This window comes from Dendropsophus ebraccatus, chromosome 4, assembly GCF_027789765.1.
Source record: "Dendropsophus ebraccatus isolate aDenEbr1 chromosome 4, aDenEbr1.pat, whole genome shotgun sequence".
Lineage (NCBI taxonomy): Eukaryota > Metazoa > Chordata > Amphibia > Anura > Hylidae > Dendropsophus > Dendropsophus ebraccatus.
Window position 1 is genome coordinate 41076278 of NC_091457.1, and position 12406 is coordinate 41088683.

General features: G+C 48.9%; 1 protein-coding gene across 3 annotated transcripts in view; it reads right to left on the bottom strand.

Annotated features, from left to right (window-relative positions):
* SIGIRR (single Ig and TIR domain containing) overlaps window positions 1-12406 on the bottom strand; it is a 31675-nt gene that overhangs the window by 11174 nt on the left and 8095 nt on the right. For all 3 annotated transcript variants that reach the window (XM_069965649.1, XM_069965648.1, XM_069965650.1), the window contains exon 3: window positions 12111-12300. In XM_069965649.1, the coding sequence (XP_069821750.1) occupies window positions 12111-12300 (190 nt within the window). The remainder of the gene's footprint in view (window positions 1-12110; window positions 12301-12406) is intronic.

Sequence of the window (12406 nt, forward strand, 5' to 3'; positions counted from 1 at the left end):
GGATGTTTCCTTAATAAAATCATTTACAGAAACATCTTGTATATTCATAATCTTGCCTCATCTAAGCTACTTAAAGGGTGTTTGCTTGCATTATGCATTATACAACAATATATATTGGCTAAAGACTGCTTCCCCCCCAAGACCTCTAGTAAAGACAGCAGTATATGAAACAGTAGTCTTATAACTCATCTGTAGCCCAACTACATGGAGGGGTGAATGCTTCATAAGATTATCCGGCTTTAGAGAAGAACTATGGCAGCCATATAGTCTGTCCAAACTATTTCTCTACCTTCAATATAAGGAGAGAAGGTCTCATGCAGAAAGGCGACTTGAAGCGTCACAATCGTGCTTCGCTACAGGGCAACTGTCTTATGCATAGGGGTGTGTGGTTATGGTACCTGGTCTAAGCTAGACCCAGGCCCGTATCTGCCATGAGGCGAGGTGAAGTCTTTGCCTCAGGCGGCAGATAACACAGCCCTTGAGGGGGGCGGCATCAGCGTCCTGTGTCCTTATTACAACTAGTTACGGCTCAGTGCCCAGCTGTGTTTCCTGTCAGTTGCCTCATGAGAAGTGCTGAGGAGGCACTGGAAGCCTCGTATTCACTGGTATTTACATCACATAAGGCATAGATATAGTGTCTCCTGCTGTTAACCCTTTCAATAATGCACAGTTATTATACTCTGCATCACTTACACACTGTAGAAAAGAAAAAGTTACCAGCAGCGGGGACGCTATATTATGTCTTCTCTGCACTGCCGACCTCCGAGCTGACCTCAGCATAGTGCAAGAGCAGGAGAAGAGGCATAAAAGTAATGTTCTGCTCTGCTGTTAACTCTTTCTGTATTGCAGAATGGAAGTGATGCACAGTAATACTCTACATTCTGCAGTACTGAAAGAGTTAACAGAGCAGCCCGTTTTATGGCTCTTCTCGGCTCCTGAGGTCAGAGGTCAGCAGTTGCAGATTGTTGTTATCCTGTCAGGTCACAGGATAGGATACTCAGCTGAGGCATTATTCATGTTGAATGGTGGGACCTGGGAGTGCTGGAGTTCTTGTATGGGGAATGTGAGGGGCACTATGGGCATGGTGATATTACAGGGAATGTGAGGAGGGCAGGGGGCATGGTGATATTACAGGGAATGTGAGGGGCACTATGGGCATGGTGATATTACAGGGAATGTGAGGAGGGCAGGGGGCATGGTGATATTACAGGGAATGTGAGGGGCACTATGGGCATGGTGATATTACAGGGAATGTGAGGGGCACTATGGGCATGGTAATATTACAGGGAATGTGAGGGGCACTATGGGCATGGTAATATTACAGGGAATGTGAGGAGGGCAGGGGGCATGGTGATATTACAGGGAATGTGAGGGGCACTATGGGCATGGTGATATTACAGGGAATGTGAGGAGGGCAGGGGGCATGGTGATATTACAGGGAATGTGAGGGGCACTATGGGCATGGTGATATTACAGGGAATGTGAGGAGGGCAGGGGGCATGGTGATATTACAGGGAATGTGAGGGGCACTATGGGCATGGTAATATTACAGGGAATGTGAGGGGCACTATGGGCATGGTAATATTACAGGGAATGTGAGGAGGGCAGGGGGCATGGTGATATTACAGGGAATGTGAGGAGGGCAGGGGGCATGGTAATATTACAGGGAATGTGAGGGGCACTATGGGCATGGTAATATTACAGGGAATGTGAGGAGGGCAGGGGGCATGGTGAAATTACAGGAAATGTGAGGAGGGCAGGGGGCATGGTGATATTACAGGGAATGTGAGGGGCACTATGGGCATGGTAATATTACAGGGAATGTGAGGAGGGCAGGGGGCATGGTGATATTACAGGGAATGTGAGGGGCACTATGGGCATGGTAATATTACAGGGAATGTGAGGAGGGCAGGGGGGCATGGTGATATTACAGGGAATGTGAGGAGGGCAGGGGGCATGGTAATATTACAGGGAATGTGAGGGGCACTATGGGCATGGTAATATTACAGGGAATGTGAGGAGGGCAGGGGGCATGGTGATATTACAGGGAATGTGAGGAGGGCAGGGGGCATGGTGATATTACAGGGAATGTGAGGGGCACTATGCACATGGTAATATTACAGGGAATGTGAGGAGGGCAGGGGGCATGGTGATATTACAGGGAATGTGAGGGGCACTATGGGCATGGTAATATTACAGGGAATGTGAGGAGGGCAGGGGGCATGGTGATATTACAGGGAATGTGAGGGGCACTATGGGCATGGTAATATTACAGGGAATGTGAGGGGCACTATGGGCATGGTAATATTACAGGGAATGTGAGGAGGGCAGGGGGCATGGTGATATTACAGGGAATGTGAGGGGCACTATGGGCATGGTGATATTACAGTGAATGTGAGGGGCACTATGCACATGGTAATATTACAGGGAATGTGAGGAGGGCAGGGGGCATGGTGATATTACAGGGAATGTGAGGGGCACTATGGGCATGGTGATATTACAGTGAATGTGAGGGGCACTGTCACGATCCCCGTGACTTAGGTTCTGGCTAGTAGGCAACCGGGCTCACCTCGGACCGTCTTGGATCAGCTACCAACCAGAACCTAACACCAAGCTACACTTTTTCTGCTGCCACCACACGTCACAATAAGGCTGACGTGACACCTTACCCTTATGCACACCTAAGGCAACTACAAATTACGTCTATCACAATCTTATGGTAATCACTTACCCCTGGTAACGTTTTACTTCAGAGACATAGGGCCTTTTTAGAACACAGGAAAGCTCTTATTAAAGTGAAATTTAATATCAAATAAAAAAGGACAGTGCATACAGTACAGGTCACAATAAAAAAGAGATGGTACAAAATATACAGACACATACATACACAGTAAAAACAGTTCTTAAAATAAAAAGGAGAAAACCAGAACCTACTTTGCTATCGGGCTGTTTGGAACTGGAACGCTATGGGGATTAGCAGGAACGGCGGGCCAACACACTCATAACAAGTTCCCCAAGTGTTGAACACTCTCCCATCATACTCCCTGCCTTATCAAGCATGGTGAGAGCAGTTGTCTCCCTCCCTCCTCTGACCTCACAGGGGGGGGTGACAGGGACTATGCTAATGAGCTAATGGTCCATCTTTTATGACCGGAGACGCTTGCCTGAAGATTTTCAAATCCTCATAACTTGGCAGGCGCGTTTCCGATCAGCATTCCAGGGGCATCAAACTACGGGGCATCACCTGCCGGTCACGGGCATACCAACCATGGGTCTGGTGTGCACCTGATTAGAGGAGTTACAGGTTTCCCTGGGTTCCCCTAGAGCCACTTTCTTGCTTTTACAATGGTGGGTCCCTCTCCCTACCCTGCTGACCTGTAGCGAATCTCACCTCTGGAATATGACAGCTTATCATCTTTCTGAAGAGGTCAAATTTCTCCATAGACGTCTACAGTGACCTCTGATTGTCTCCTGCGTGAACTCTGGATGCATATTGCAGCCAGACCCCTTGTCATAAAGCCATTACACCATGAGGACGTTTTATTGCCCCCCCAGTCTGGTAAGAGATAAGCGAACCTGTTAATATCCAGGACTCTCACTATATGGCCCCAATCCATCTAGCCATGACATCTAGTGCCCAAAGGAAAACAGGACACCAGCTTCAAAAAGAAACAAAAAAAGTGTGTGTGTGGGGGGGGGGGGGGGGTGAGGAGCTTTGCCAAATATGAGTGATCAGGGATATTTTATCCAAGCTCGTGAATATATATTGATCATCCTCACACCTCCCCCTTTGAGATATGGCACGGGACTATTGATCCATCCATCAATATCCCACGCCATCCTCAACCACTTCGCCCTGCCGGGACAATCCATCGGCATTACCATGATTACTTCCCTTCTTGTGTTGGATGGTGAACTCATACTGCTGCAGCGCCAAACTCCACCTCAGCAACTTCCCGTTGTCACCAGCTACCCGGTGTAACCAACTCAGCGGGTTGTGATCAGTAATGACCGTAAATCGGCGCCCATACAGGTACGACTGCAACTTCTGCAGGGCCCACACGATGGCTAAGCACTCTTTCTCCACCGTGGCGTATGCTACTTCCCTAGATAGCAGTTTCCTACTCAGGTAAAGTATGGGATGCTCTTCCCCTGCTGCATTGACCTGACTGAGCACAGCGCCTAGGCCATATGCGCTGGCGTCAGTCTGGACGATGAATTGGCGGTTAAAGTCGGGGCTTTGCAAGACTGGTGCGCTTGCCAGGGCCCGCTTTAGCGCCGTTAGAGCTTGCTCACAATCTGGGGTCCAACTAATCACTTGTGGCAATCTCTTTTTTGTGAGGTCCGTTAAGGGTTTTGCAAGGGTGCTATAGTTGGGAATGAACTTCCTATAGTACCCTGCAGTCCCTAGAAAGGACATCACCTGCTTTTTGGTCTTGGGGGTGGGCCAGGCTACAATAGCCTCCACCTTACCTTGTTCGGGTCTCAAGGTCCCTCCCCCTACTCTGTGTCCAAGGTACTGGACCTCTGTCATGGCCATCTGACACTTTCCAGGCTTGATTGTCAGCCCGGCTGTTTGGATCCGCTGTAGCACCTGTGACAGGTGGGACAGGTGATCCTCCCAGGTCTGACTAAACACAGCGATGTCATCCAGGTAAGCTACTGCAAACCCTTCAAACTCCTCGAGCAGCTGGTTAACCAAGCGCTGAAATGTGGCAGGGGCATTCTTCATGCCAAAGGGCATGACGACATACTCGTACAGCCCAAATGGCGTGATGAAGGCTGACCTCTCCTGGGCTTCTTTGGACATGGGAATCTGCCAGTATCCCCTACTTAAGTCCATAATCGTGATGTATTGGGCACCGGCGAGCTGATCCAGTAACTCTTCAATGCGGGGCATCGGATACGCATCGAACACCGTGATGGCATTCAGTTTCCGATAGTCCCCACAAAAACGAGTTGTCCGGTCTTTCTTAGGGATAAGAACAACCGTTGAGGCCCATGAGCTATGGGATCTCTGGATCACGCCCATGCCCAACATCTCCTCTATCTCCCTCTTCATGTCCGCCCGCACCTCTAAGGAGACCCGGTAGGCTGACTGTCGGATAGGGAGGTGCGCACCCGTGTCTACATGGTGCACCGCAAGGCTAGTCCTCCCTGGTTTCCCCGTGAACGTGGACAGGAAAGGGTTCAGCACCGCCCACAGCTGGGACTTCTGGGTCTCTGTTAGCTGTGGGTTCAGCTGGGCCTCGGCTAGGGTCCCCTCGGTCTTTGCGTCAGCTACGACGTCAACTAGACTGTCACTCTCCCCTTCCTCTGGCAGACTGCACACTGGCATGACACACGTGTCACGCTCCACATGGGCCTTGATCATGTTAACATGAAACACTTTGTGCTTCTTGCGAATATGATCAATAGTGACAACATAGTTCACATCATTCACCCGCTGGTGAATGGTGTAAGGACCTTCCCATGCGGCCTGCAGCTTGTTTTGAGGCATGGGTATTAGTACCCACACCTTTTGTCCGACGGCGTAAATGCGCTCTCGGGCATTTCGGTCGTACCACCTTTTCTGACTATCCTGCGCCTGGGCCATGTTCTCCTGAACCAGGCCGGTCAGGGTTTCCATCCTCTCCCTGAATCTTAGTACATAGTCTACGACCGAGGCGTCAGGGTGACCCACTTCTCCCTCCCAGGATTCCTTGATGAGATCTAGGGGACCCCGTACTCGTCTTCCATAGAGGAGCTCAAACGGAGAGAACCCAGTGGATGCCTGAGGTACTTCTCTGTAAGCAAATAGCAGGTGCGGGAGGTACCGCTCCCAGTCCCGTCCGTGGGACTCCACAAGCATCTTGAGCATCTGCTTGAGGACGCCATTGAACCGCTCACACAGACCATTAGTCTGTGGGTGATAGGCACTGGCGACCAGATGCTGCACCTGTATTTTCTTGCAGAGGCACTCCATCAAGTTAGACATAAACTGTGTTCCCTGATCCGTCAGCATCTCCTTAGGAAATCCTACTCGGGAAAAGATGGTGAGAAGTGCATCCGCAACTTTATCGGCCCTGATGGAGGATAGGGCAACTGCTTCTGGGTACCTAGTAGCATAATCTACCACGGTAAGAATGTAGCTTTTGCCAGAACTACTGGGTACTGCTAACGGTCCTACAATATCTACGGCCACCCGCTGGAACGGCTCATCTATGATCGGTAAAGGGATGAGGGGAGCTTTGGGAACATGCCCAGGCTTTCCCATCCTTTGACAGACCAGACATGACCGGCAGAAGTTAGACACTTCTTTTCCCATACCCGGCCAATAGAAACGCTGTTTCAACCGGTCCTGGGTCTTGCGGATACCCAAGTGGCCTGCGAGGGGTATTTCATGGGCCACTTGCAGTAGTCGCTCCCGGAATGGACGAGGCACTACCAGCTGCCTACTCTGCACCCATTCCGGTTGATCCTCGGTGGGAATCATCTGCCTATAGAGACGGCCCTGATCCCAGGTTATCCGCTCGGTATCAGACTCAGCAGGGGTGCTATCAGCCAGCTCTCTCAGTTTCTGTAACGTCCTATCAGTCAGCAAAGCTGCCTGAAATTGGGCCCAGTCACTTTGAGAGTTGCCAGACATCACCTCGTCTGCTCTGATGCCTTGATTCAGCTGTGAGCTGTCAGCTGACCCTCCAGCTGCTGGTATACACACCGCAGGGGGGCTTCCACTCACTGTGTCAGAGTGGCCCCGCCCACTACGCGTCACCACAGCTATGTACTTACAATCTGTTCCGCCCACCTGCTGAGGATCAGGGGTGAGGGGGACAGATGGAAGCCTGGTACAGTCCTGGTTATATACATCAGATTCATTACCTATGTCATTGGCATCAGGATTAGTACCCATGTTTATCACATTTAAAGGGTTAGTACAAACAGTGAGGTCATCTTTATAGACCTCCGCACTAGCACCAACCAATGAGGGGGATTCACACGAAATGCCAGGAACCTGTGAATCCTCCCTGACATCAGCAGGTACATAGTGGGAGACTAAGGAACCAAGATCAGTGGCTAATAAGACATCCGTGGGAATATGATCCGTCACTCCCACCTCCCTTATTCCACTCCCAGCCCCCCAGTCAAGAAATACCCTCGCCATGGGCAAAGCGGGGCTCACTCCTCCAATCCCAGTCACAGTTCGTGTTTTCCCAGGGATTAAGTCCTCTTCGTTCACCAGTTCCGGGCGAACCAGGGTGATCTCCGCCCCAGTGTCCCTCAAGCCCATCGTGATTTTGTTACCCACGGTAACGGCCTGCATGTTATCACTGAGCTTCCCTCCCCGTCCACCCACAAACAAAACAGTAGATGGGGAAACCGGTGATTTGGGCACAGGGGTTGGTTTCTTCCTCTCGGGACAGTCTCGACTAATATGTCCCCCTTTGCGACACATAAAACAGATGCGGGTATCAGCAACAGGTTTGGTGGGGACCACAGGGGTAAAACCCCCAGAGGGTCGAGTAGCAGGGACAGAGTTGGTAGAAGTCTGCTTACCCCCTTTCCAGCTGGTCACTGCCGGCTTCTGATAGTGCGGGGCCCGATTGGCGGTGTACGTGTCGGCCAGCTTGGCTGCTTGCGCGGCATCTCTGGGTTCTCGGTCCAAGATGAACTGACGAACTTCTGCGGGACACAGGTGCAAAAACTGATCCTTGACCATCAGGTCTTTGAGATCCTCAAAGGTGTGGATAGACAGTCCTTCGATCCACTGGTGAAAGTTGGTGTTCAATCCATCAACGACATCTGAGTAACTGTCATGAGGTCCACGCTGCATAGCCCGGAATCGTTTCCGATACATCTCTGGCGAGAGATTGTATTTCTGGATGAGGGCTTGCTTAATGGCCTCATAGTCACCGTCCTTGTCTCTGGGCAAGGAGACAAAAACCTCCAGGGCTTTGCCTCTCAGTCCTGGGGTCAAGTACCGCGCCCACTGCTCACAAGGCAACTGGTACTGTCTGCAAATTTTCTCAAAGCCTCTGAGAAACGTGTCCAGGTCCCCATCCTTCTCCATCACCGGGAAGTGATCTAAACGGGGTTTAAGGTGTCCCGTCTCACTGGACTCACGGTTGGGTGGGAAATTACTGGACCTCTGGGCACGTGCTAGTTCCAGCTGATGCTGCCTCTCGGCCTCTGCCTGTCGTGCGGTGAATTCTCGTTCAGCTTGGCGTTCGCGTGCTGCGAATTCTCGATCAGCCTCCTGCTGTCGTGCTGCTGCAAATTCCCGTATAAGCTCCAACCGCACAGCTGGGTCGCAGTCGGCCATCTGTTGGAGAATCAAAGGTAAAGGAAAGTCCGTACCATTCTGCGGACTGGCGCTACCAGTACGTTGGTGCCCCATTGATTCCAGAACCGGACCCTCTGCTGCCTCCGATGATGGTGTGGAGACCACAGGCTGCTCTGGCCGGGCATCATCTTCCATCAATGCTTGGATCAGCTGGTCTTTACTGCGATTCCCTCCTTCCAGACCTCTTTGCTCACAAAGGCTGCGTAGCCCATCTCTCGTGTAATTTCGATATGCCTCCGCCATTTTAGCAGGGATTTGCCAAATAAAAGATAGGATAGAAGAACAGAGAACAGGGGAGGGGAAAAACTGTTTCACATATATATATGTCTGTTATAACCAAGTGTATGCACTGAGAGCCTTCCTGTAGACTGAGAAAGTCTGCTACAGATAACTCAGCCCTTAAGTGTACAGAGCAATTTATTACTCCACAGACTTAATGTTCTAAGATATCCCACCGCTGCCACCAATTTGTCACGATCCCCGTGACTTAGGTTCTGGCTAGTAGGCAACCGGGCTCACCTCGGACCGTCTTGGATCAGCTACCAACCAGAACCTAACACCAAGCTACACTTTTTCTGCTGCCACCACACGTCACAATAAGGCTGACGTGACACCTTACCCTTATGCACACCTAAGGCAACTACAAATTACGTCTATCACAATCTTATGGTAATCACTTACCCCTGGTAACGTTTTACTTCAGAGACATAGGGCCTTTTTAGAACACAGGAAAGCTCTTATTAAAGTGAAATTTAATATCAAATAAAAAAGGACAGTGCATACAGTACAGGTCACAATAAAAAAGAGATGGTACAAAATATACAGACACATACATACACAGTAAAAACAGTTCTTAAAATAAAAAGGAGAAAACCAGAACCTACTTTGCTATCGGGCTGTTTGGAACTGGAACGCTATGGGGATTAGCAGGAACGGCGGGCCAACACACTCATAACAAGTTCCCCAAGTGTTGAACACTCTCCCATCATACTCCCTGCCTTATCAAGCATGGTGAGAGCAGTTGTCTCCCTCCCTCCTCTGACCTCACAGGGGGGGGTGACAGGGACTATGCTAATGAGCTAATGGTCCATCTTTTATGACCGGAGACGCTTGCCTGAAGATTTTCAAATCCTCATAACTTGGCAGGCGCGTTTCCGATCAGCATTCCAGGGGCCTCAAACTACGGGGCATCACCTGCCGGTCACGGGCATACCAACCATGGGTCTGGTGTGCACCTGATTAGAGGAGTTACAGGTTTCCCTGGGTTCCCCTAGAGCCACTTTCTTGCTTTTACAATGGTGGGTCCCTCTCCCTACCCTGCTGACCTGTAGCGAATCTCACCTCTGGAATATGACAGCTTATCATCTTTCTGAAGAGGTCAAATTTCTCCATAGACGTCTACAGTGACCTCTGATTGTCTCCTGCGTGAACTCTGGATGCATATTGCAGCCAGACCCCTTGTCATAAAGCCATTACACCATGAGGACGTTTTATTGCCCCCCCAGTCTGGTAAGAGATAAGCGAACCTGTTAATATCCAGGACTCTCACTATATGGCCCCAATCCATCTAGCCATGACATCTAGTGCCCAAAGGAAAACAGGACACCAGCTTCAAAAAGAAACAAAAAAAGTGTGTGTGTGGGGGGGGGGGGGGGGTGAGGAGCTTTGCCAAATATGAGTGATCAGGGATATTTTATCCAAGCTCGTGAATATATATTGATCATCCTCACAGGCACTATGCACATGGTAATATTACAGGGAATGTGAGGAGGGCAGGGGGCATGATAATCTTGTAGGGGGAATGTGGGGGAACAGGGATATAATGCTGAAATGCAATTTTTCAGCTCATTCAAGTACAGCTGCTAGTACTGCTTTAGTCTTTGTGTATTTTCTCTGCTTATTTAACATAAAAATAGAAAATCGAGATTTAAATCAAGAATTGTCTCAAAATTAAAATAAAAATCGAGATTTAATTTTCTGGCCATATCGCCCGAGGAAGGGGGGGGGGGGGGGGGAGCGCCTTGTCAGTTCTCGCCTCAGGCGGCAGAAAGGCTAGAATCGGCCCTGGCTAGACCACTTGCTGAACAGAAAGACTATTGTGCGGAAAATCGTTATATCTTTTAAATTTAAGCAGGCAACGATCAAACAACTAAGGAACATTACTTCGCATGTCATTGATCGCATCTTTTGTGCTGACCATAAAACCATTGATAACTGTTCGTTAACCTTTCACATCTTTTTAAATATGTAAACATATTTTGTTCGTAATTACGAGCGTTTGTATACTAGAGTAACTAACGACTATCGTTCCGTGTATTATATTGACTGATTTAAAGAGAACCAATCACCTAAAATTCACTATCCCTATTATCAAAGGTCCTCTCTCCCTAAGTCTATCTATGAAGATACAGACTGCCTTTGCAGTCTGTATCTTATTCTTTACCTAATTCTTCCTCTTCTGTGAAGTAATGCCGGGCGCCGCCATCTTGATGACGTCACGCTGGAACGCACCACTGGAACGCAATTGACGTCATCAAGATGGCGGCGGCCAGCATTAATGCACCGGAACAAAGGAGCAGGTAAAGTATAAGATACAGACTGCAAAGGCAGTCTGTATCTTTACGAAGTCTATTTATGAAGATACAGACTGCATTTGCAGTCTGTATCTAATACTTTACCTGCTCCTTTGTTCCGGTGCAGTAATGGCGGCCGCCGCCATCTTGATGACGTCACGTGCGTTCCAGCGGTGCGTTCCAGCGTGACGTCAAAAAGATGGCGGCGGCCGCCATTACTGCACCGGAACAAAGGAGCAGGTAAAGTATTAGATACAGACTGCAAAAGCAGTCTGTATCTTCATTTTGTCTATTTATAAAGATACAGACTGCCTTTGCAGTCTGTATCTTATACTTTACCTGATCCTCTTGTTCGGTGCAGTAAGGCCGGCGCCGCCATCTTGATTACGCTACTTGCGTTCCACCGCTGGAACGCAAGTGTCGTAATCAAGATGGCGGCGCCCGGCCTTCCTCCACCGAACAAGAGGATCAGGTAAAGTATAAGATACAGACTGCAAAGGCAGTCTGTATCTTCATTTTGTCTATTTATGAAGACACAGACTGCCTTTGCAGTCTGTATCTTATACTTAACCTGAACCTCTGGTCCGCTGTAGCATGGTCGGGCGCCGCCATCTTGATTTAGTCTCTTGCGTTCCAGCGGTGGAACGCAAGTGACGTCATTAAGATGGCGGCGCCCGGCCTTGCCGCTCTGCATGACGGGAGCTTCCTGTCTCGCGCCGGCTCTTTTAAAAAGAGCCGGCGCGAGACAGGAAAGTAAAAAGTAAATATTTTAAAAACGCAACCAAAAAAAGAATCAATTATATTTACAAATATTAATAAAATAATGAAATACATCTAATTAGGGGGAAAAAAAATTTTGATTATCATCCATGATTGGTTCTCTTTAAGGTCATTCCCAAAAGAGCTCGTTTGCAATTGTTAATTAGTGGAAAACAAAAAAAATCGTTTTGTCTAATAGTACCCTAAAACTATGACCCTAAGACTGGGCTTAGTGGCTTTCCTAGAACAGACCAATGGGAAACAAAATTTGGATCATTACTTCCCATTCCTTATGTGATCAACAGCTTCATATTACCGGTTCTCATTGTACAATAAATTGTAAGGGCGTTCCTGACCTGCTAGTGAACCTATATTATCAGAATAATGGACTGCTCTAAATAACATTATGTTGTAATAACACAGTGATTTTATCCACTATGAGAACATGGTCTTACCACACACTGTCCTGGCTGGTATACAAGTGCTCCACCGCTTTTCCATCCTTCAGCCATGTGACATTGCCATTACATGAGCCAGGTACCTGCAGGGTACAATTGAGGGGTACGATGGAGCCTAAGTGCAACCACAGCTCTTGCTCCACAGTGGGGGGTGAAATAAGATTGAGTGGTAACCCACACTCTGTACCTATAGGAGAAGAATTGGGGGACATTAATATTAATATAAGCATGCTATGTATCCCCATCATGGTGGGTTGCACAAAAACTGAACCCCCTGTATTAAAGGGGTGGAC